Source organism: Diadema antillarum, unplaced genomic scaffold (assembly GCF_040938485.1).
Source record: "Diadema antillarum isolate AM-2024a unplaced genomic scaffold, OU_Dant_1.0 scf00000122, whole genome shotgun sequence".
NCBI classification, from domain to species: Eukaryota; Metazoa; Echinodermata; class Echinoidea; order Diadematoida; family Diadematidae; genus Diadema; species Diadema antillarum.
This window is the reverse complement of record NW_027271011.1, coordinates 916,791-943,909: the sequence shown is the minus strand read 5'-3', so window position 1 is coordinate 943,909 and position 27,119 is coordinate 916,791. Positions and strand designations below refer to the sequence as shown.

At 37.8% G+C, this 27,119-nt stretch overlaps 1 protein-coding gene across 4 annotated transcripts in view; it reads left to right on the top strand.

Moving 5' to 3' along the window:
- LOC139720109 (tumor protein p53-inducible protein 11-like) overlaps positions 1–27,119 on the top strand; it is a 207,283-nt gene that overhangs the window by 164,907 nt on the left and 15,257 nt on the right. Inside the window, exon 1 of one of the 4 annotated variants that reach the window (XM_071631478.1) lies at positions 13,990–14,434. The exons of the other annotated variants lie outside the window; for them this stretch is intronic. Coding sequence (XP_071487579.1) covers positions 14,373–14,434 — 62 coding nt within the window. The 5' untranslated portion in view covers positions 13,990–14,372. Of the gene's footprint in view, positions 1–13,989; positions 14,435–27,119 lie in introns of those variants that run through there. 4 annotated transcript variants of the gene reach the window in all.

The window sequence follows — 27,119 nt, the reverse complement described above, 5'->3', positions numbered from 1 at the left end:
TAGACTGTCTCACTAAATATATGACATAAATATATGACATCTAAGAGCCTACCACCCCCCCCCCCCCCCTTGGAGCATTCTCATTAGGTTTTTATGTTTCTAATTGTTTCATGTTGGATTCTTGTTTGTCTTTTATCATTATTTTAGAAAAGTGGGGCTGCCCACTTCTTAATTGGATCAACCTTGTGTAGTCAGTTGATGTTGCTATGGTAACCCATTAAGGCTGCTAAGTTGTCACATAAAATTGCCCCTGGATGTTGCCTGAGCGTAAAGCTTACAGACAAGATGTCACCCTAGATAATAATGATTAATGGATGGAGAGAGGAGAAACGTCTTTTCTACGACACTAATATAAACTAGATATGTAGATAATCCGTAGAGAATATTAATACTCTTATAAATGTTAATATGATATATCTGTCAAAATATGATGATTTACCATATATCAGATAACTCTCAGAAAGCCCAAGATATCTAAAATCATTTCTATGTGTAATAATGATCTGGCATTTTTTCTGCCTTATGTTGCTTATAATGTTGATTGTGACAAACAAAGTTTGATGAATAAAACTCATGAAGGGATGGGCTAACAAGTTGATGAATTGTCTGAAAGAAATAAAAATTGAGTTTAGCCTGAAGTTGAGACATTTTTTTTTTTTGCAGTGAATTAGGAAAATTAGGGAAATTTAAATTCTGAAATTACATCAAGAAGATTTCCTGCATTGTAGTCTGCCCTGCCTTACAAATTCTTTCTCTTCATTGGATTGATCCTCTCTCCGTCCCTGCGTTGGATTCGTCCCCTAACAGCAGCGAGATTGATGAGTCTAATGTGAAGGATTATGAGACAAAGTCTCGCCGCGACCACCCGGGCAACTTTGCCACCTTACATCACAACCCCAGCCCCATTTCTCCAATGTCTATACATCCCCCCCCCCCCCCCCCCCGCCTCTATACTCCATGCACCCAGCTCATTGATTACCCCACCCAACCCCTTCGCCTGCTCCCATCCCTGCGCCCACTCCCACCCTCCCCGTCCATGTCACCCCAGGATATCTCCGAACACATGCTCACATCATAAGCAGAGTTCATCGGTGGCGAGTGGACGGAGCGAGATGAGCCTATTTGCAGCGGTAGATCGAGGGTAGTTTGGAGGGTACCAGCGAAATCAGCAAGAAGGAGAGAGAGAGAGAGTGGAAGAGTGTCCCTGGATGAGAAGCATCCATATGTGCTCCAGACCTGATCCGTGTGAGGACATGTGTATTGATTATACTCCTTTTGTGAGTACGAGATTTGTTGTCTCGCTTAGGTTGCCTGCCTGGTACGGCGATCGGATCAAGGAATCAAGTTTAGGATTGCATTTTGAATGGATCACAAATCATTGCGCTGAGTCTTCTTTTGCGCCAGTTCCAATGCGTGTGTGCTCTGAGATTCCAGTAGGATCCAATAAGCAGTGATCGTAACCATCTTTATACAATCGTATTTTGCTTTCCTTGCAAGTGGGTTTCGCTTCTTCGGAGTTGGAGTACAACGGAAGTGAATTATATTGCTTTCGTGGTAGGCTCTGTTGTTGGGAGATTTCACCAGGCTCATTTCTCAGTTACTGGTATTTTGGAAAGAACCGACATATCTGTATCATGTCTATGGAGCGCCATTCGCATTATTTCTGAGTCTGATTCCTTGTTTGCGTTTGCAGTTTATCAAGTTTGAAGGAATTATACAACAATTATTTTGAGGCTTCGGAAGTGTATATATTTGCCACGATTCTAAACTCTGAAAGGATGGTTTTGCAGGATGATCACTGGTGACTTACTTTCACATGACATATTTTATTGAGGGAAGCGTGTTTATAGAGCTTACAAAAGTTTTTTTTTTTTTGATTGAAAGTTATTGTGATCTCATATACATGTACCAGTAAAATGGAATCATAGTTGCATTTATGTGACTGGTCCTTACTTATGTTGTTGTTGTATTTTCCTTTCTTTCTTTCTTTGTTCTTTTTTTTTCTCCTGTATTGTCAGAGCTCTGTGATGTGTTACAGCGGAAATCTGTATGTTGCAGGTACATGTATTGTACATTATCATGTCTGCAGGCAGTGTAACTAAAGCCGACAATCAACCTTGTACTGCCATGACTGTGCCTCAACAGTTGTAACCAAATCCTCTTTATAGGTATATATACATTCTAAATTGTTATTGTCATTCATTGTCAACAAATACTCTTTGTCATTGTTCCTTGAGATGTGTTGGAATTATGTGGGAGACAAAAGCCTTCTGGAAGTTGCTTTCAATTTAGTCCACTTTCTTTATTTCCATTAACAAAAGGAGATACATGGTAGAAAGTATACAAGCAAAAAAAGGGAAGAAGTACATGTATACACACACTGTAAAGAATAATATCAACTTTAAATGCAGATGAATGTATAATAGTATAGAACAAACAATGCATACTTTGCAGGAATTACATTAAAAAGTAAATTATGGGCTGGAAAAGACTGATCCACTTGAAAGCACAGCTTGTAGACATGGATCCCTCAGTTAACAAATAGATAATATCCAAAATGTGTCTTGTTTTCTAAAGTGGCTTGTAATTGTAAAGTGTAAAGGGGCTAGAGGCTTTAATTGTGACATGAAAGCTCACTGCATATAGATTTTCTCTCTTTTCCACATAATATTATGCAAAAAAAAAAAAAACAGAAAGAAAATGATGCACGGAAAAAAAAACCAATGTTATTCTAGGTCAAACCTGAAAGCATGCATTAGGTAAAGCTCCTTCCAATCTTGTGCAACAAATACTCCTAGATTTCAGTTCTCTTTTTCCCTCATGTTTATCAGAAACAAACCCTGAAAGGGGATTAATTGTGCTAATGTGACATTTTCATGTCGAATCAAGATGATGCTTGGAATTAGTCTTGTTCTTAACTTTAATGCCGTGGAATCCTCTGTGCATTCTGTGTGAATATCAATTAATTTCTGTAGAAACTGATGAATTAATGCATGGAATAACTGTCACACAGTTTGAATTCATTAATAATTTTATATACATTCAAGGAAAACACATAAAACAGGGGAAAACAACAGCAACATGTACAGTTTATTTACAATTAAAATAGCATGGATAACTGTTATTTCATATTAGACTGGTAGGATTTCACTTGATACTCAAAACAGTTTAATAAGATATTGAAAGGCACCTGATAATGGAAATATTCACCTACCAGTTCTTCTCTCCACGCTCTTTCTTATGAATCTTGCTTGACCTCATGCATAGGATATCACCTTTCTTGTGGTAAAGAAATAAAGTCAAACATTTGTTATACTCTGACAAATATCTAGGGAGATTCCACAGTGCTCTACTTCTTGTATTCATAAGCTAGGTCTTCTATTTTGTACCTTTATCCCATGATAAATACTTGATACTGTGATTGAGAATACTTATCTGTTATCACAAAGAAAAACGAACAGTATGTTGCCCACTTTATTTCAGCTCAGAATAAAAAAAAAAGAGCAGATTAAGGAAATTGCTTCAGCCCAGTTACTAAATTTATCCAACTCGCAAGTGTGCTATGTAGGCAGGTACCAAGGACAGTAGGACAGTTGCTTGCCAGGCAGGTTGATTTGATTGGGGGGGGGGGGGGGGGGGGGGGGGGGGGGTATGCTGACAAGTGTCAGCATACCTCCCCCCCCCCCCCCCTTCTTTAAAAGATTAGCATTTTACATGACCCTATGGGGACTCACTGCATGAAAGATGAGGAATCGTATCGCACCTGTTAAAGATATTATATTTTTGTCAAATTCCTTCCTGATTGCAGAAAAAAAGGCATTGAAAACTGCTTTAAATCTTATAACAGTGAGTCATAAAGGGCCTGAGCTTTCTTTCGATCTTAGCAGAATCTTCGACAGAGGCAAAATGACAACATTGTTTAGTTACAAAGACTGTAGGTTTTCAGTTGCTGCCAGTGTTTTATTTCTAAATATATGGCCTTTCTTCTAAAATGAAGAAAAAAAGGAGAAGAAGTTTGAGCCAGAGGCAAGTTCAAAGTGTGTCTGACATACGTCACTGAGGGTTTTCCTCACATCAAAATCACCGGAGCATGAAGTATAAATGTCAGTAACAGGCAGAGATTACAAAGCGGCATGCGAGATGAATAGCTCATCACTTGGTCAGTGAGCTAGAAACGGTCATGAATTGAATCTTACATCCAGTACGACAGCCTACTGAGCCTCCATGTCTTGTAATATTTTTTTCCCCATATCTAATAGATTGAGTGCAGTGGCATTCATATTCTCACGACCTTGATATTCCAGCATCAGCGTTGCTATGGCGAACGATGCATCATCCGACAGTTGTTTGCCTTCTATTCTTGCCCTCCCGAAGCCACGTGTACACATCCATCGCATGAAGTCAGGGGTGATATTTGGATCGCATATTTAGCGACACACAGTGCTCGGTGATGCAAATCCCTTTTTGCTTTTACCTTCTCCTGGCAAATCTTCCCGAGAGTCTATAAAAGTGTCAAAAATGCCAGGAACTTAGATTGCAATTTCTAGTCAGCCTTTTTATACTGCAAAGTTGCATTAGCTTCATATTTGACTAGAGATTTTGTTATGTTCTTTTGTTTCATTCCATTTTCTTTGTTTGTTCTGTTATCTTTTCCGTATGTTAACTTCTCTCATGCTGTGCCTTTTATACCTATTCAAAGACAGTGACTGTCTTGCACTTACAAGCATTCCCAAAAGGCTGTTTAAAAGTGCCATTTTGGTTATATGTCTGACATTACCAAGAAACCAAATTTTGAATTTTATAAGGTTAGAAAAAAGGGACAAACATGAAACATAAAATGTCAGTGAAATTGTGTAGGCCTACTTTATCATCAGATTTTTAAAAGTTTTATTCTAGCACACTTGGTCTGAATGAAAAACAAAGAAACTCAAATTGAACTCAAGTTTTGATGATTCTGTTTGAAAACAAAAATATATACACTTATTAGTCATGAAAGAGAACAAGTCATTGTTAACCTATGGTGAACATGACCTGAATTTGCTATAACACACACTTCCCATAGACACTTGCCCAAGTGTAAAAACTCAGGGCTAGTCTTCCGTGGGTTAAGGCCTGTATTGTGTCCTGATTGGCAACCAGCCTGTCTGTCATTGTGGTCCAGGCATCTGTCAGCAGAGATCACCTAATTTTGTTGGGTATTGTCATCTTACCCTGCTTTCCATAATAGAAGTATTGCTTCCAAGGCTTTCTTTTTCTGTGTCTAATTGTTTTCATTATTTGCAACCAATCAGCCATTACCTGACACATTACAGCCTAAACTTGTGGCTTTTTGTTTGTTTTTTGTTTGTTTTGTTTGGTTGTTTTTTTTTTTTGGTTGTTTTTTTTTTTAATGAGTATCCTTGTAGTGGAGGATGAATTGAGGGCTGATTAAAAAAAAAAGAAAAAATCTTGACCAGTCTATTGCAGCTAGCTAATGTGTAATAATTGGTGCAGGGGTTCAACTTCAATTTGGGGTGTGGCATTTGTGTCTTAGCCACGTATCATCTCAGTACTGATGGCTGAAAACGTGCCACCATGTTAACCTTGCCATTGCCTTTAGTAAGGTGTTTGTACACAATGTCATTGGTGCCATAAAATTGTCGTGATAAGATGGTTATGGCAAGAGTTCGGAAACTTTTGAATGTCAATCAAGCCTTCCGAATTCCCACAAAACTTTAGCTCACAAGATAATGACGGAAGAGTTAAATGCATCATCAGTTAAAGCAGATTCAGCCATGTTTGAAAATTGAGGTAAAGGGTTTCTTCTTCTTTTCTTCTTCTTCTTTTTCTGCTTCTGCTTCTGTTCTGTTTTTTCAAGAGTTGTTTGGGTATATCTCTTGAATTGCACTATAAAAGGCATCCTAGCTGATTGGTAATATGTGTCAATAGTAGTATGAAAAGGTAGATATGTGTTTGAAGGTTCATGAAATAGTGTAAATTAATTTAGGGTTCATGCTGCTGTTAGATATCATAAAGTAGATAGACTAATAGAACACTGATACTGTTTTTATGGTGCACCAGAGCTGCAAAACAGGCCTTGTTTGCAGTTTTCCTTTTCCCATCTTTATCCTTTTCCACCGATTCGCATTTGCATTCGAGGATGAAAGTTCCTAACCACCTCTAAAATGGTCTAATGGGAAGTGGTGGTCGGATTCAAGAGCTCCCCGTGTCATAATACATTGTCTGGAGCACTTAAAAGGCACTGCCTGCTTACCGCTGAAGCTGTTTGGCAATTTAGATTGAGCGATTCGAAAGCCGCATAGTCAAAGTGTAGATGCAATCTGACATATATCTTTATGCCACAATGAAGAGGTAAACACCAGGCGGTAGATAAGAGCTTTATTTTGAATCTCTGTGAAAAGAGGGACATAGATTTGCAAGTGGGGTATTTGTTGCAAGGAAATAACAACTCAATAATATCATCATTTAAGTCTTTGCTCACACCAGTTACTCACAGACTTTACAGTGATATCCTAAACTTAAAACTTCTGCAGCTAAGATTTCTGTTTTTGTAAGCTTGGTGGTACCAAAAACTCTGTTTCTATTGCTAATGGAGCTGCAACATGTTTCATTTAATATTCTGCTGATTCTATTATCTCTCTCTGATGAATTTACATTCTTCATCAGTGAATGCTGCAGTGTCTCTTTCTGTGGGTGCTGTTCGTTATTCCGAAGGTTCGTTAATCCGAAACACACAAATTCCCTACACTTAGAGGTTCGTTAATCCGAAAATGAAAAAGGGTTCGTTAATCTGAACATTTGTGGCGTTATTCCGAAGATTTGTTATTCCGAAGATTTGTTTATCCAAAAATGAAATTCGGAAAAACGAACCTTCGGAATAACGAATCTTCGGACTGAAGAGCCTTCGGAACAACAAACCTTCGAAATAACGAGCTGTAACCCTTTCTGTGTGTGTGTGTGGGGGGGGGGGGGGGGAGGGAATCCAAAAAATAGAGGTTCTATTCTGGTATAGCTATCATTCAAATGATGAAATCATGTCTTTTAAAGGGATGGTATAGTTTTGGTTGAGACGGGGAATTTAATATAATTAGAAACCTTGAAATCTTCCTACGAGTTGTTTTTATACGCAATGTCGGGCAATTTGTCAATCAGTTGCAATTAGAAACCACTTATGAAATATTAAAGAGCATACAACTCTAAGAGGAATTCAGATTTTATTAGATAAAAATTTGTTTTAAAATCGCTGAGATATCACAAAAAACAATGTAAAACAAAGTGGTCCTAATAAAAGGTGGGTTATAACCACACAAACCTAGATCATTTAATGCCTGATAATATTGCTTGTTTTTACCTACTAAGCATGCATGCCTGAGCTGTGGCCCATGAGTCTTCCTTATCTCAGAGGTCCCCTTTATAGAATAATGATGTCAAAAATCCTTCCTTCCAAGTAAAAATAAAATATGGCCACACCCAGAAATGAGACAGGAATTTGCACGGCATATGTACGTGGTAATGTATTATAATGAGGATGAGCTGAAACTTGGTACCCTGCTCATGAGATGGCCCCTGGGAGGTCTGTTCAAATCATCTTTCACCATTAAAGACAAGCGCACCCTTTCTTGCGAGGACACGCCTTTAAATTTGCACCAATCTGACAACATTAATCTCCCAACATGGAGTGCAAATTTAACCCACTGTGACAATTTGATGAGTCGGGGGCTGATAAAGTGTTTGTTGAGCAGGATCACTTGCACCTATTCAGGCTCGTTATAAAACCGCCGAGCTGTGCACCAGTGGGTAAAATAGGAGGGGGAGGGACACCTTCTGGTACCCCTTGAAGGAGTAACACAGAACAGAAAGGGGGAGAAGATGGAAGTATACTGGTAGGCTGACCTGCTCAGTCAGTAAAGGATGAACATCCAGGAGGATTTGAAGAGTTTGTTTGCAAAAACCGATGAGTCCATATTTGTCAAATGGAGATATTTGCGATTAAAGGTCAAGAAAAATAAAGAGAATAATAAGAAAATTTTTGCTTCTTTTGACCATAACTTCAAAAATATACCTTTATTTGTAGTAACCAATATATCATTCAAAAGGTATTATTTTGTACTTCATGACAGAGACCGTACTTCAAAATCTTCGAAAATGGACTTACTGGTTTTTGCAAACAAACTCTTCATTTGGTTGAAACATCAGGCAGACATGTTTACATGTAATCTTGTGTCACAAAACTCCACACAAAAAAACAACGAAGTCATGCAAGTTGAATTTGCAGTGGACCTGAAAATAATTATGCCTTCTTGGGTCAACCCATCTCATTTTCAGATTTGGATTTTGTCTCTTTCTAATAAGTTACCATTTTCAATTTCCTGTCGAAGTGTAAAGTTTGAAAGCATGAAAGTTGATGTCTTCAAAGTATTTTGCAGACCCCTTTCTTCTGCATGTTTCCAGGTGTTTTCCTCAAATTCCCATCCATGAATAAGAAAAAAAAAAGGAGACATTGCGATCTTAAGGATATATCCATAGTACCCTTCTTGTAATTAAAGTTCTTTAAGCATGTGATTAAGGTTCTTTACGCTTCCAAAATCCAGGATTGCGTGAGAAATGTTGAAATTGAAAACCTTTACAAGGGTTCACCGTTACACCCCAGCCACCGCTGCCTCCTCTGCCTGTCAACACTTAACGCTGTGTTCTGATCTACCATGTCTCGAATTGCTTAACCTGATTACTAGGGATCAAATCTTCTGCAGAGGCAATGGCAAGAAATGCAACCCACATAATTCCCATTCCTATTCCGCTTTTTTTGTGTGTGTTCCCTGGGGGAAACATCAATAGTCCCAGCCCTATATAAATAGCGTGTGTGCTGGAACTGGTATTCTTTATTTCTGACCTTCTTCCTGCCATCCCAACCCCCTTCCCTTCTCCTCTCATCTTGAGCATTGTATTTCTTCTTTCTTTTTTTTCTTGCTCCACCTCTCCGTTCCCTATTCTCTGTGACTTTTTTCTTCTCCCGAGACTAAATCGATTTTTCCACCGGCTTTCTTCCGGCCTAAAGGTCAAGTGCAATGTATTGTGCTGCCCCCTTGTGTCAGATCAAATAAATTCCGACCAAACCACAATTGAAATCTTGTTAAGATATGAACATCTATGATGCATCAACGCCTTATCAGATATCCCTCTGTTCTGTCTTGCCTTTTCGTGGCTGTTTTGGGTTTTCCGAGGGATGTGCAAGGAACAATCCAACATGAAAGGTTGAATTTTGAATATATGTCTTTCTTTACTAATCTTATTGTGACTGAACATCAACGTCCAGAAATAAAGAGACAGATTTGTTTGGTTTGACTCTAACAAAACAGCAAAAACAAAAATCTGCAGATTATCAAATCAAAGTTGTCTTCCTTCAACAATCACAATGGGGTCCAAGTGGATACTACTAATGAAATTGTTAGAATATCTTACTTTTGTACAAGTCAAAATTTAGTTTGTGTGACCTTGGAAGCCATTTCACCGATAAAAACTTGCATGCTTACATGGGCCATTCTCAGATTAAGTGTTCAATTCCATGTGAGTAAAACCGAAAAATCAACCACAAAGTAATACATTCAAAGATGTGTTTTCGGAAACTTCAAAACCGGTCAAATACGAAACAAAAAGTGGAACATTCTGAATGATGGCCATTCATTGAGTAAAAATGAATTGAAATAGAGCATCATATATGATTTTTGATCACCAATCAGATACGTTACCGCAAATTTACATGTTGTAATGGACTCCTAACTCTGAATCAAATTTATTGTTTTGATCCAATTTCTGTTTAGGAAAAGACATCTGTCCCCCCTAAAGATATTGGGGTTTTTCAAGAGGTAAAGATGTTGTCATCCCTTGCTAATTGGTAGAAATTATTTCTGTGTGGTAGGTTGAAATATGCTTTTTGCTGAAATGAAATATAACCTTAAGATTAACTTTGTATTTTTAGCAAATTTCGCTTACAAATAAGGTTTCGAATCCCACAAATCATGCAAAGGGAACGATCTGATTTGGAATTTCACAGGAAACAAATATGAATTGCTTTCCTGGGGAAATAACTATTGAAAAACATCGAATAACCTTTGGTAACGTATCTGGTAAAATATAAGTAATAATTTTAGTTGTGTATGAATTAATAAATATCACCTGTTTAATTATTTACCTCATGAATTGATGTAAAAATGAATGATGTAAGCCCAAATTAACCATTTTAAACATTGTACGTAATATTTAAACTATGAAATGTAGTGGAAAAGAGCCCTAAATGTGAAAGCTGAGTTCTTCATTCACAGAATATTCTCATCATACGTCTGAATGTATTTATCCATCTGACTATAGATATTCATTAAGTTTTGATGGATAATGCAAACAAGGTTTAAAAAATATATTTTTGCAGGCACTTAGAAGGAAGTAGGTACAGTCTCTATGAACTCGATATCCTAAACAGTTGTTTGACCTATGATAACGTATTTGGCTCATCCCTTTTAATGAAAATGAATAAATAATTGTTCAACTTATCAATGAATCTTGAGTAGTTCTTCATATGTTGAAAAACACTAGAATAAATATGCAACAGAACACTGAAACTTTTCTCGAAAGCGTTTCATAAACTACTTTTTACTCTTTCAAAGTTTGGTAACGTATCTGGCATACCGTAAATGAATCTGTCGGTGAAGTTACAGAGCAATTTCTACTAAATATTCTTCATTTGAACATAACTTTAATTTTTTATGGAAGCGTCATTCTATGCAGAATTTTTTTATAAACGCTTTATTTTACATAACATTATTTGTCACCGTGGGTGCCCTGAATTATACGTAACGTATCTGCTAAACCTGAAAAGCAAAAAACTGATATGCTGAATCTTCGCTTCGTCTTGTAAAATAAACGTTCAAAGTTGTTGCATAGAATATGAAAGTGGCTGGGTTTTACAGAATAGAACTTTGGAGTTTATGAGCACACAACGATTTGTTTGTAAAAACATTTACAATTTCTTTTCAGCATTTTGATTATGTGGTAACGTATCTGTCGGAAAACTTGGCATTAAGTTGTGAGACACTGACGCAGAAAGAAAAATCATGTGGAAGTGTTGATCTTTTTGACCTCTCTGTCCTTTTGGTGTAAGAATATAATCCTGAGGTCCAACAAAACGAAGCATGTAATGTGTAGGGATGAATTTTGACCAGATTTGATCCCCAGAAAGCACAAGACCAATAAGCAAAATTCGGTCACGTATCTGGGGTAACGTATCTGTGGTAACGTATATGGTCGATCATATTATTATGAGAGCGATATCTACCAAATATTTCTCACTTGAACTAAACTTTAATGTTGAATCGTTGCGTCATTCCAAGGAGTAATGTATAATATACAATTTGTCTGACATTGCAATATCTGTCGCAGTGGGTGGCGTGAAAAGTATGTCAAGTATCTGTCCAAATAAAAGTGTAGAAAACCGATATTTCAAACATTGTACCGTATTCTCAAAAAAGAGCTTGCGCACAAAAAATCTAAGTACTTGCAATGTATGAAGTATATCCTCAGGGTTTCATATACACAGGGTCATTGCATAGTCTTGTTATTTTCGCAATGCTGTAACACTAAAGAAACTGGTAACGTATCTGGCGGTGAACTTGGCGACAAGTTTCAAAAGACTATAAAAAAAAGAAGTCAATAAAAATTTTGGAACTTTTTGAGTATTGTGATTAGCACATATGATATGCTCATCATCCATGAAAATGATATTTGGAAAGTGTGTTTGTGGACGGAGAGGAGCAATAAAACATAATTCTGAAATAGCCGGCGACACTGCGTTTTGGGGGTCTTAACGAAGTTTAACAGCAAAATTTTATACAAAAAGGCAGACAACCGCATTTGATCGTGCTTATTTTTAACAAATAAAGTCCTCGTGATATATTATAAACATTTAAATAGTATCTAATAGGTTTCAGGGAACCGCAAACTGTCATGGAATGTCGGCGACACCAAAATTCCGTATTTGAACGCTTTTACTGAGAATGGGCCACATATGAGGGGGTGGCTCTGTTTGAAGTCACAGTCGAGGTGTCACTATGGTTTCATTGTTCAAACAAGTTGTTTGAGGCTATCTTTAAACATTGCATTCTAACATGGGAGTCTTATCCTTCTGTTTTCTCTCTCTTTCTCAATCCTCAATCCTCCTCTTTATCTCTCTCCTTCTCTCACTTTCTCTCTCTCTCTCTCTCTCTCTCCTGTGTTTGCTTGGTTGGTGCATGGCTAAGATTCGTAAGAGTCTTTCCTTGCTTTCACACGTAGCACGAGTGCTTAATTTGAAACACGATTGTAATGATGCATCAGTAGAATCATGTTTCGAATTAATCATTCGTACAATGTGAGTGCAAGCTGAATTCGCGGAGGGTGATTTGAATTGTAATTCCAAATGTGTTTCAAATTACGGTCCTGAGGTGTTTTCCAATCACGTTTCGCCAGAATTTAGGAGCGAAACAGTCGTGTGAATGTGATTGACCTCCAATCATGTTCTGGGGGCAGACCTTACAATGACCTTTCAACCACTTTTGCAGAAGGACCGCACTCCTCAAATGCTTGCACTGCAGTCAAAGCACACTCTACTTACGACTCAACAGTTATTGATGGGAACTTCAAAAGAAGCCAAACCTCCCTCCTTGCTCTGAAATGCAAAACCACAGAATCCGCAGAGCCTTCCTCGGTTGCGTGAACAAACGATGATTTGAATCATTAAATGCAATCGTGTTTGTAATTCAGCATTCAAATTAAGCACTCTCAGTACATATGAAAGCAAGGTTTGATTCATCACTCCCCCAGCTCTCAGTTTTATACAAGGCACGTTTTGCTCTTCTCACACTGCGGCAGTGAAAAAAGGAAGAAAACAAACAAATTGGATATCATAAATTCAGGGGCAGCCGTGAAGTTAATTTCCCTTGAGTTGGCAATGCGTGAAACCACGTGAAACCATGTGAAACCCATTCCAACGTGCATTCGCCCTACATATGGAAGCTCGCTGCCTGACTTCCGTGTCGAATATGATAAACCTACTTTGGGAAAGTGAAATCTTAAACCCTACACAATTACAGCTCGGCATTGCAAGGTGGTGTGTATTTCCTGGCCTTCTATCTGTAAATACATATCATATCACATAAAGATACACCTGTGGAGCGTACCGCTTGTTAAGATTAGATGTATTCCAGGGTCCTAGTTTTCATGTGAAGAAATTTGCTGTAGAAGCATTCCCCTGCACATTTTGCAGCCTGAAAGATATCTTGATACCTGCTAGTTGAATTTTTCAGGTTTCAATTGTTTCTTCGTTAGATGATCCAGAGATATGCCATTCTTGAGGAGTTAGAACTTTTGCAGATTTGTAATTTGCTCCTTTTTGCCAGTGGCTGAGTTGAGAGGTACTGGGTGTTTTCATCTGCGTATGCAGAAAATTTGTACGTCTTCAGTCTTTATCAAAGCCACTTGTGGAGTACATTAAAAATTCCTCATATATGTGAAGATCCATGGTAATTAAGGCTGGATAATTTTTTTGAAATGTAAATTTGTATTTGGTCTGATTGGGCAGGGGAATCACAAAGTGAAGTAAAGAACCAGATTGGCCTTGTGTGACGTACATACAAATGACACATTTCAGCTATTTTGAGGAAGTGATGTTTGATCATGATAGGATGGTTTATAAATAGAATTTAAATTGAAGTATGCTAGAAGTCAGTTCAAAGGTCACAAGTCCAAAAGTCAAAAAGAAGAGATTAAGGGTATAGTATCTATACTGCAGCTCCAGTGCTGTGGAAATGCAGTGGGGATCGTGGAATTTCCTGAAGTGGTAACGTGCTTGATGGTATTGATCCACATCAGAATCTACTTTAGCCCAGGGAGTTTTTTCCCCTCCTGTTGCCGGACTTGTTTTATCTTCTTTTTTTTTTTTACTGTGCTCTAGTCTTCAAACTACTGATTTCAGCGACTGATTTGTAACTCTACAGATACACAGATCTCTTGTTTTGGCTTCCCAACGACCTTCCTTCTCTGAAATCGTTGAGGTTTCTGGCTCGGCTATCGAGATACTCTTCCTGTAGGCAACATTCAATGTCAATGGAGGGAAGGCCCGGAAGGGTTACAAACAAGTGGACATCGATAAAAACGGATTGTCTAAATTCAGTCTGGAGCATGGTGTCGCAATACACAATGTGAGGGATAATTCCTGTGGGGGAAAGAAACAAAACAGCGAACCTGAGTGTGACAACGGACAATTGACTGGGATTCGACTCAACGACGTGATTACTCATTTATTTATTCAAACAGTGTGTTCGCAGTCTACTGTATATTTTGTCGATATGAATCAGAGAGAAGCTAAGGCAAAAACTCCACGAGACGCCCAGCAGGAGTCCAAGTTTGGGTGAGTAGAACATGCAATATGCAACAAGCCAGTATCAAATGTTTGAGGCCCACTTTGATCTAATGCATTGTAAACCCTTCATGTGCCACATTTTATTTCCAGCTCATAGGATTGTGTGTGAGATCTGTGCACATTTTACACATTGGCACAGAAGTGATTAATATGCAGTACACGATCTGTACCCGTCATATACTGTAAAAGTGGATTTGAAGAGTTTGTTCGCAAAAACCGATAAGTCCATTTTTGAAGATTTTGAAGTACGGTCTCTGTCACAAAGTACAAAATAATACCTTTTAAATGATATATTGGTCACTGCATATAAAGGTACATTTTTGAAGTTATGGTCAAAAGAAGCAAAAATTTTCTTATTATTCTCCTTATTTTTCTTGACCTTTAATCGCAAATATCTCCATTTGGCAAATATGGACTTATCGGTTTTTGCGAACAAACTATTCATTTATTCACGTGACTCATTTTCGCACTCGACTGGGTAAGATAAGTTTTGCATGTTTTTAATTCCGCAGAATCAAGACATCAACTACTCGAACACATGGCAAGCAAAAATATACATGTGCTTTTTTTGCGCTAGTTTCTGGTTGCGCAAAAATGCGCGAAAATTTTGACACCGCGAAATATTCCACGATTACAGTATTGCATGCTGGGTTCTGACCTGCATTGTATTGAGGCCTCGTGCTCACATTTGCCATGCATCATGGGAAAGGGGGTGGGGGAGGGTGATATCTAAATTTAAATGACATGAATTGCCTTGTGAAATGATTCCAAAACTGGTGCAAGTGTGAACATATCAACCCTTTTATCAAAATGTTGTTGTTGTTGTTATTTTAAAGATCGAAAGAAGAGAGAGAGAGAGAGAGAAATGGGGCCCTATACAAATAATTTGCCCCAGACAGCACTTATAACATAAAACAAACATTATAGATCTTAAAGAGATATAAACAAGAATATTAAATGCATACCAAGTCTCCTCGAGGGAGCTCATATCGTCTCCACGAGGGAGCTCATGTTGTCTCCACAAAGGAGCTCATAAAGTCTCCACGAGGGAGCTCATATTGTCTCCATAAAGGAGCTCATTACGTCTCCACGAGGGAGCTCATATGATATTGATGAATACCTCATATTCTTCAGACAAACTCAAATAACTACACAATATCAAAATGTGATATCAACTTTTATTTTTAAATGGAAGATTGATTGTGTGATGAAGAGATGGCTATCATGAATATCAGTCAGTGAAATTCAAAGAATCATTAATTTCTCCTCATTCAGTTCCACTTCTCTCTGTATTCACTTTTACCTTGCTGCATGCAGGTGATGGAAATCCAACTTGCACATAAGTGTACCAATAGTTAAAGGGATCGAACACTTATGGTTGAGACCTAATTTCAGGTTTCTAACATTTTTTTGTGAGATAATGAGAAATCTCTAATGAAATATGAAAGAGCATACAGGTAATTCCTTGAGGAATTCAATGTAAATTTGATGAAAATTGGTTTTGAAATGGCTGAGATGTCCAAAACAGAGCGATTCTAATAAAGTGTGGGACCCACATTTTCTAACGATCGCTTTGTTTTACTTTGTTTTGGATGTTTCAGTCATTCCAAAGCCGATTTTCATCAAATAAAGTTGGAATTCCTCTTAAAATGGAATGCGCTGTACTATTTTATAAGTGTTATGGTGGTATCTCACAAAAAGTTTAAAGCCCAATTCTCATCTCCACCAATATTGTACCATTCCTTTAAGGTTTTTAAATGTGTTCACTTGACAGAACATGGATTTTACAATGTATGACACAGCTGTTATGGAGTTATCACATCCAGGGCAAGGTTGCTCAGTGTTGGAAAGCATATCCAATGCAACGCAGAAGTTAACCCGTTGAGGACTTTTTGATTTTGCTACAACACGCATTTCCCATAGATGCTTGCCCAAGTATACTCGGAACTCGTACCCAACGGGTTAATGTATACATGTATATACTTACAAATTTGCTTCATTTGCTTCATTTGCTTCAACTGCTCTATATTTCTGCCCCTTTTTGTGATGGAGACTCCTCTTCTGGTGGTTTGAGGAAGGGGGAAGATCACCAATGAGGGGGCGCGCCTCCGCACCCCAGTGGGGTCATCCACACAACCCTCTGTACCATAACTTGCTACAGGATATAACACCTGCACCTGCTATGACTCCACATGCAGCATTAAACGAAGCTGTAAACATATAAATCAATGTTGGCATCGATATGCCAGCAGTCATACATAACACATGAATCATAAAACCAACTCGAATTGTATTCATATCAATCTTTGTCTGTGTGTTTGATTAAAAAGTCATGATATGTAGACCACAGAAACTGAGGTAAGTGATAGAATGAAAAAAAAATGCTTTAAGGAAAGGAATCAAAGCAAACTGGCTACAAAACACTGATTAATTTTCTGATTCCACAGTATCATATGTGTGTATTGTGTGCATATTAGATATATGAGCAATAAGTTACAATTGTTAGTGGATGGTGCAGTCTCAGTGGAGATGGGACTTCAGGTTTCCAAAGTTTTTTATGATATTTTTTTTTTAGATAATGAAAAGCTTCTTATGAAATATGGAAAAGCATATAATGTTAAAAGGAATTCACTGTTTATTTGATAAAAATTCTTATTCAGTTTCGAAATGGCTGAGAAATCCAAACAAAGGGATCCTAATAAAAGGTAGGACCCACCCTTTATTAGGATCACTTTGTTTTTACTTTGTTTTTGGATATCCTAGCCATTTCAACATTGATTTACATCAAATAAACTTTGACGTACTCTTTTATAGAATTGTATGCTCTTTGACATTTCATAAAGTGGTTTTTAAATATCTTGCAAAAAGTTAAAGGCTGAATCCTCACCTAAACCAATACTATACCATCCCTTTAAATCAGCTATTAAGAAAAATACTAATGAAATCATCCCTTTAACCCTGTGTGTATCAAGGCACTTGGCTTAACTTGCCATGCTTTTTCATCAGCATTTAGTAAACATCCATGTGGTAATCCAAACTGGACTGAGCAATTGTAGTATAGTGAGTCAACTCCAGTGTAGCAATGTGCCTCAGTCCAACAGGAAGACTTTAGTAAGAAAAATAGGGATTAGGGGAAAATAGGTTAATCTCATTTTCTTTGCAATGAATTTACAGACATACATGTGTGTGTCAATTAGTGAAGAAAGCATAAAGTTGCATGACACCGATTGGGGAACATAGAACAGCAAGAGTTAAAAGAGGTAGCTCTTGGTAAACTGGGCATGTTGCAACGGAAGAAAGACACGTCCTGTCATTGATGTAGACTGAGAATTTTAGAGGAATTTATGGGGGAAATCAGAATGCAGAGTTGAAGAAAATGAGGACGACAGTTGTAACTAGGAGACGGAGGAAGCAGATCGGGAGAAAGTTCAGTGAGGTTTGGGGAGTTCATTTGAAGTCATTTTTCCTATTCATGCTTGGTTATATGAAGACCATGCAAGAGAAGTTGGTACCACCTTCGCTTAATTCAGGTTTTCTTTAACCCGTTGAGGACGGTTTGATTTTGCTACAACACGCATTTCCCATAGACACCTGCGCGAGTATACTCGGGACTCGTCCTCAACGGGTTGAAAAATAATAATGATAATAAAATAATTTATATCGTCAAATACAGCTACATATGGCAGTAAAGCATCTAAAATTGTTCTTCCAAAAGAAGCATTATTGGGAAAAATAGGTTGTTCAGTCTCATTTGCAGGCACTTAACGATCAGTGTATAGTAGAGATATAAATATACATGTATTACATAATCATTCACACACACACATACACACACATACACACACACATTATACCAATATGATCATACTTCAATAAATTCAACTTGTAAGCTGTGGGATAATTAGGCTTGAAGATCCATAAGACCAAATGGATAATTACGTAACCTCAGTGGGTGAAATGCCGTTTCTATTCTGTCTTTAATAGTTTGTTCATTCTTTCAAGCTCTTGGAGCAGATTTCTTGCAATGCTCAGTGCAATGTGGCTTTTGATATTAGGATTTCAGCATAGTGCATTGACCTGGAATCACTTATAAATACTCTCTGATGGTAAAATGTTATTGCTTGACTTTACTTTCATATTCTTAGAAGAGCTCTGTCTGTTGACTTTGAATGATCAATGATGATGATCTACAGCATTTGTATGGCGCCATATATCTGTCATATAGAAACATTCAAAGGTGCAGACTCCTCCAAGAGAGTTAGCAATGAATGCCTGGTGAAAAATGTGAGTTTTGAGTGAATGCCATATGTTGTAATGTTTATGTGCACTTGTATACCATATCAGTTCATCTCTGTAGATGTACAATATGTACGACCAGCATTTTTTTTTTACAGTTGGGTATATCCCTTCAGTACCCTGTCAGTGGGTGAAAATAGCTTTACCTTGAAGTACACTGTAATTCAAATAGGGCATATCTGACCTGGGTTTAGGGACAGCCATAGCGTGGGATGGGTCAAGTGGTACCCTGGTAATAAATTCTGTTAGCCTTGACAGAGTGCGGGGCATGCTTCTTCCCTGGATGTCATATCCTATTAATCTGCGCGTGATTAACTCTTGAGAGTCAGTCGTAGGGATATACGTTTGTATGCCTGTTGTATTACGAGGGCCAGGTTTGATGGTTGTGGACGAGACTGAAAGTGCCAGACTATCACACACTGTTATGGATTGTCCGCACTACATGTCTGTCTGTCAGTGTGCCCCAGGCAACCAGAATAAAATGTCTGAGACTTGTTTCAGACTTACCAACAGACTTGAACATTAATATTCCTAAGTCTGTTTTGAAAAGCATTTATCAAACAGTTTTAGGGTCACAGAGTGTTAGGGACTCCAAATGCATGCTACCACCTGCTTCTTCAAATTACAAATCCATATGGTATCCATGTCACAAGCTCAATAGTCTATCGATGTAACATATATGGAATTCTAATGCATTTTCATCAAAAGAAAATAACAAAATATGCTTCTACCATCATAGACCTTAGTTTAACATGGTCAAGTAAACATGTATTTACCTCCAAATACATATTTTAGATATCAAACCAGTCATTATACAAACACAACACTAAATTGAACAAAGCATGATTATTGAAAAAGTATGAACAACAATTGATGAAATATAGTTTGAGAAATGTGGATCATATGCTTTCAGACCTGCAAAATAAACTTGATAATGATGAAACTTGATTCTTACCGTGTATAGGCCCTACATGCAAGTTCTTATGCCAATCTTGCAATGCGTATCTCACTGACATGTCATTTGTTGTTGTGTTTTTTTTTTTTGTTTGGCTGACCTAGCTTTAGGATGAAACAAGTACAATTGATCACATCAGACGAAGCGAGAACCGCTCTCTAATCATGCATGGGAGAACTGGGTCGTGTCTTCGTGTACCTCTACCCATTTGTCATGAAGGAGCTCAGATTGAATTAGAATGTAATTAATATCCAGTAATACTTCAGAAAGAGAGGTTGGGTCAGTGTGCCTTGACTATCGTGTGTTATATCTAATATACATGTACAATGTATGATACATAAGATATAACAAAGGATAAAATGTATGATATATAACACAGTCTGTGTATTATCTTTCATATGTTATATATATAATGTATGATATAATATGGAAAATATTATATTCCATATCATAAATATGAAATGTATAATATATAATACAATCTGTGTATTATATATCATATGTTATATATATAATGTATGATATAAGATATACAAAATATGTAATGTATTATATTTTCTTATACAGAGCATCTTGTGAAAGACATTCCCATATTCCCATTATATTTACATGTAACTGTAAAAGTGGAAATATTTGCACGAGTACTATTTTTGCACTCGGCTAGTTAATTCCACAGAATCAAAATATATGATAGTATTGCATATGTCACAAGCAAGACAAAAACTGCATGCTTTCATTTTCACACCAGTTTCATGACCCATGACAGGTGCGAAAACTTCCACTTTTACAGTACTTTCTCATATCCGTTTGACGCTCCTTAATGCATTGTTTTCTTGAAGTGACAATTGCCTGTAGAGTTAATGCATGAGCACCTCTGATTCCAGTAAGTAGAGAGAGTTAGATGAATACAATATCTCTCTCCCTCTCTCACACACAAACACACTGTCACATTTGATTGGGAATATAGAATGTAGTGTTTGATTGTACTTCATGTCTCAAGATGGAAAAGGAGGAAATTAAACCTTTTTTTTTTGGCTCGAGTCGAGGTGTTCACCCCTTCAGATTATCTCCAGGTTGATGTTTCAGGAATTTGATATTGAGGCAATAATATAATGTTGGAATCATCGTCCTCCGTGTTCACAAATGATTTCTGGGGGCACGGAGCAGCTTAACTGCGCTTCCTTTCCTCCAAAGAATTGCAGAAGGTGTGATTGGCATTCAGTGCTCATCTCGCTCAGCATCATTTAGAGGGAGAGAGAGAGAGAGAGAGAGAGATGAACAGAGTTATGAATATTTGAAGAGTGAGAGAAAAGAAAAAAGAAAGGATTAAAGAAAGATACATAGAGAGAAAGAGACAGAAAATGGAAATCATAAATTTTCACGTGCATGAAACTTTCATGAGGAGCCAGGATTTGAAAAATTGAAATGCACATAAAAGTTTCTTTGTTTGTTTGGTTTGGTTTTGTTTGGTTTGGTTTTTTGCCTACAGAGTTCATTAAATGCCAGCGGCAATTCCCAAAACTCTCATGCCACAAAAACAAAACGCCATCAGCTTTGATTTACAAAAGTTTCATGCAGCAAGTGTTTCTGGTTTTACAGTAGATTTGCAGAAGATGAGATAAGAAAACAGATAAACAGATAGATAGGGAGAGAGAGATATAGAGATAAGATGAGAATAGAGAGAGAAAAAACAAGTGATATGAGACAAAAGGAGAAAGCAAGATGGGATACTGCAAAGAATGTAGTTGCAGAGGCAGAGTTATTATAAACTTGAAAATATAAGTTTGTAATACCTTAAATTGTTTACACTTTGTATGCATGGTCATCCCCACAGTGTATATTCAATCTAAGCTTTCTGCATTGCGCATGGTCTCTCATTTCCTTAGGGTGTAACTTTATATGTTCCCCCTCATCGCATGCAGTTTAACAACTATTGATTTTTCTATGTTTCCTCCACCCTCCCTCCTCCTTATATTTTTCTTGTTTCCAATTTGACGTGTGTCCCTTTTCCACGCCAGGTGAAACGGTGTAATTGATTTACCGATGGATTCGGGCTACATTCCTCGTGAGCAGAAAGTCTGTTTGAACACAGAGCAAGGAGGAATAGATATGTAGACCACGTACCGCTGTGAATGCATGAATGACACTGGGCCTCGCTTCGTCTCAAATTGGCAACATTGTGTGAATAATGTTCATGCTCCTGATCTCTTCATGTTGTTGCAGATTATCTGATTCGCTTGATAACCCAGTTTGTCGTTCCACTGTGAACACAGGGGCAGAAAAAGGTCATTGGTGATAACGGGCATGTTGGTTGTGATTTCACTGAGATAAGCATCTGTGACCGTCAGATAATTATTCATGTAAACCTTACATTTTGTGTCTGCTAGCACATCCAGCTGACAGCAGCAACGTCTTCATTAAAGCATAGTAGCTGGCAATAGAACTAGAAAAATAGAAAAACACTCGGAGAGCACAAGACCTTTGCTAAGCAGCTCATTTCCACTCATACGAGCATACTGCAAATCACCCTTCTTTCCCCAATGATAAATAGCCTTTTTGTTGGGTCTCAGAATCTGCTATATCTCAGCAGCAGCTAATTGCATGTTGCGCTTCAAGCACACGCTCTGTGGGTGTATACACACTTCAAATAAGCACAGCTTAAACTCCCTTTTCTTAGTAGCCATATTTGCAAATGATATAAATCTCTAAAAAAAAAAGAAAATAAAAAGTAATGTATCCTGGATTCAGACAACTGTCCAGATCAATTAACAATACACAATTCAATCATCTATTCCTTTTTTTTATCATCAACTTTTCCTGAAGTTTCATCCAACTCCAAACAACCAAACCTTCACTAACATAATCTTCATAATCTTCCTTTAAAGCGGAGGTAAAAAGTGCATTTAATGTAAAGTAATTGAATTTGTGTTTCTCCAAATGTTTGTTAATCTGGTGAGGATGGGCTTATTTTGCTACAACACGCATTTCCAATAGAGACTTGACGGAGTATACTCGGGACTCGTCCACAATGGTTTAATGACAGGCCATTTTAGTCACATGGTCTATGCAAGTTTGATCTTTCTTCTTTTTTAACAGCATCACACACTTAATTGATTCTCCATGTATTCATCCGTTGATTGGTGGAAAAAGAGAGTCTGCTGAGTGCTTCAATGCCAGTCTAATGTCAACATGTTACAAGATCCGTCGGCTGCCGTCACTGAGATGTTTCAGACTTCCTGTAGAACTTGTTCTTACTCAAGTTTAAGGAGCACATTTCTGCATATAATTATGTAAAGAGTAAGGAGGTGTTCAGTAATACTGGATAACTATTGAAACTCCTCATTGTAAGCTATGTTTTCACCAGTACATCGCAAACTCCATGATCTCCCAACTAAACTACAACCCTTGCTTATGTTACAAGAGGTCATTCATACATCGTAGTGAATAGCAAGTCAAAGGTCAAATGTTAGGACTGCAAATATGCAATCATAATACAAAGAAGCAAAATTAGAAAACACCCCAAACTTTTTTAGCCAAAAATGATTTGAGGAACATCTAAATGAAGAAATGAGATTGTGCTTTCTGACATTTAAAAAAAAAGGTAAAGAAGAATCTATTACCTCAAAGCATGTTTTGAATGCATTAACAACCATATCCTTAATAAGTCTGAAAGGGTTCCAAGTCATTTCACATCTCATGTTTCATCTCAGTCTTTCAGGGATTATTTACTGCACTTACTTTCCTCGCAGATGTGACCTCCCACTGAGTGTATCACTAGATGTGAAAGATGAACCCTTAATGTCAACAGCTGGCACATTACCAGTGATAGGGTTGCATCCACACCGATCAAGCTCATCATAATTGCAAGTTTTCACTAACGTTAGGGACCTCTGGATGCATTGATTTCAAAGTAGGCATGCAAAACACCACGTCTAGATTATAGAGAGGGGTGGGGGGGGGGGGGGTTAATGCAATATGTTGAAAGAAAAGGTCTGAATGTCCTCCTTGTGAAATACAAGTTCTTTAATGGATGCTTCTGTGCCCTATCCTTTGCATTGATATCTGTAAGGTATTACAGATAGTAGACCATTCACACTAAATATTACATTAGACATTGTCAGTCCACAGAATTATATTCAGTGAAATTTGTTAAGGTTGTCTTATCATAGTGAAAAAAAAAATGTGATTAAACAAAATGATTAAATCTTTGTTTTCCTTTCATAGTCATATGATAAGCAATAGCATTTGGAAGCTCTGATAGACTTGGAAAATGTCATGTTTAAATGCCAAAGTGTTGATGTGATTAGTTTTTATTATCACCACCATCATACTGGTTCCACATATTCAATTTTGTGTTTGTACTTTCTTGCTGTCTCATTTTTTTTTCTTGAAATCCTCTGAGCATAGTGTGACTCATAAAATCATATGTTTAATACAAAATTGCCAGGTGCATCTCTATCCCAGGAGGGAGAAATAGACTGAAAAAGATATTTGATTTCCACAAAACTCAACTGGAAATATGATGGAAATGTGTGTATTCTTAGCCCATCTCTCACTAAGAAAAAAAAAATCTGTAATTTCTCTTCATTATTCTCAAGAGAGGTATCAGTTTTCTTGTGTGTAAGGAGAAAAAAAAAGACAAATTTTTGTCATATTTCTCTCACAGGAAAATGCATTCCCTTCCAAATCCAGAAGCAATGTGTGATGGATATAAAATTGCTATACAGCCATGTTTGCCTGGACTTCAAATTCTTTTAAAAGGAAAAAGATAAAAAGAAAAAAGAGATGCCCCAAGTTGTTTCATTCAAGATTAATGCGTCAGGCGAACTGGTAGAGTAGTTTGGTTGTTTGGCTTTGGTCTACAAGGAGATCGATCACCCCAATTTTGTTGCCATGGCAACCGTTGAGGAATTAATCAAGGGTTGCGTGCTCGACGCTTGTCAAAACACCGCCATGCAGTGCTCTGTAATGAAAGCTAAAGTTATTGGTATGTCAAGATAAACACATGCATCCTTTGTAGGAGGAGGTATCCTGGCTTCAGAATGTGGTTGAATGTTTTCATTGAACTGCCTTTTGTGGTGGTATATTTGCTATTTTTTGTTTTTGATTTTAGGTCAATATAGGACATTGATTTATGTCAGTTGATTCTGGGTTGTGTTCCTAGCTAATAGGTTTGTGAAACTTTAATGTTAATGACTTGGAATATCAAATTCATAAAGAGCACTGTAATGAATAAGGCCTTAGACATTCAAACTAGTATGTTAAAGGGACTGTACAGTACTGGTTGAGGTGGGGATTCATGTTTTGATCATTCCTAAGTGAGATAGTGAAAAGCCTCTTATGAAATATGAAAGAGCATGTAATTTTAAGAAGGATTCAATGTTTATTTGATGAAAATTGGTTTTCAAATGGCCGAGATATCCCAAAAAGTGCTGATAATAAAAGGCGACATGCCACAACTTTATTAGGATCTCTTTGTTTCACCTTGTTTTTGGATATCTCGGCCATTTCAAAACCGATTTTCGTCGAATAAACTTTTGATACCCCTTAAAACTGCATGCTCTTTGACATCTCATAGAGTGGTTTCTGAATATCTCGCAAAACATTAAAAGCTAAATCCTCACCTCGACCAGAACTGTACACACCCTTTAACTTCTGACTTTGCATACGGGTTCATACATCTTCAGACAACGTATAAACGTACAATTTCCTCTTCAGCCAAGTGAGATGTAAATGTTATGCAGTGCTAGAGTAGTTGTCATGGCAGGGTCCCTTCAAAAACACTTGTTATGCTTCTGAGGCTACCCCTAGATGTTATAAAGACTTCCTCCTCCTCCTCCTCTCCTCCTCCTCCTCCTCCTCCTTCTTCTCCTTATTCTTCTTCTTCCTCCTCCTCTCTCTTCGTCTTCATCTTCTACTTGTTCCTCTTTCTTGTTTCGTGTGAATAACTATGTAAGTGATAATGATAAGACGTATGATGATGATATAATATCAATTCTAGTAGTAATGTTGACCTTATTAAGCAAGGTGTTCGTCATTTTTATAATGACTTATGAATTATATCATCGTTATCATCGTCACTGGCTTGTATTGTTATCTTTAGCCCACTTAACGCATCAGGGATATTATTGTAGTGTAATGGAGAGGGATGAAATAACAACAAAAAAAGTGCTTAAGTGGTATGAAGAAAAGCTCCAACACCTCCATACAAAAAGCAACTTCTTGAAATATCATAACGTGAGATAGTGCGCAGAGGTGCGCAGGGTGTTTTCTTTCCACGGATGATATTGCCACCTGCAGTGCATTTGGCGCCTGGGCGAAGTGTCGGTTTCGGTCCATATCAAGATCCCCGGGTCACCAAAATGTGATGCGTGCAAACCCCCCACCGGATCTCACATCCATCTTGCGTGTCGGCAACTCAATACTCTCAGCTTGGGGATGGCTAAGAGTAAAAGGCTGAGCTCATCTCTTATTTAGTCTCGCTGTCTGTCTGTGTTTGTCTGGCTGTCTGGCTGTTCATCTCTGTCTTTCTCTGTCTCTCGCCACCTCCATCTGTTACAGGTGCCACTTTTCCCAGTGCGGTGATTTTGTTATTAACCTGTTTAGCCCCCCAAACTGCCCACAGAGGTGCCAACTGTTCCTCCTTTTTATTTAGGTGTTTTGTACTGTTTTTGTTTTTGGGTTTTTCAGCCCAAAACTCGTGGGAAAAAATGTTTAGTTAGTTGTTTGTTTTTGTTTTTGTTTTTAAAAAATTATATTACTGCCCAGGTTTATTGCAGGAAAGGAAAGAAATGTAGCTCTTCCATCAGAATTATGCTCAGTTTGGCTTCCCTGTGCCCATAGTTGTGATTTCCCTCCCCCCCCCCCCCCCCTCAAAAAAAAAAAAAAAAATATGTCATAACAACTTGGGGTTGCCTTTGTGTATGTGTATGGTTAAATACATTTGTGTGCATTGGCTTGTGTGTGCTTCTGTGCATATTTGTGTGATGGGGATGGAGTGTGTTTAAATGTCTCTTCTATACCCAGATCATTCTATACCCAAATCATATTATCTTTGTATCACAGTACACAGCAACTTTATCTCTGGCACTAGTTTGAAATTTCTTGGAGTGATTTGCACGTAGCATTGCGAGAACCCCGCTAAGGGGGTTGAAAATAAGTTAACACCGGAGGTGTGAAGATTTAGCCATCTTAGACGAGTGGATAGTCGACCACATGATGGCCAGAATGAGCTTGGGGAGTGGGTAAGGCATTTACCTCGAGTAGGTGGGTGGAATGCTGTGTTTCCATGGCAACACTGCCAACACAAGAAGAGAGTGAGGGGGAAAAAAAGAGCGTGCATGCGGCTTGGGGGTTTGGAAGGACAACCTCGTAGAAGGAAGCTGTAGCACAGATTGGGAAATGAGGGAAAAATCATAGCCT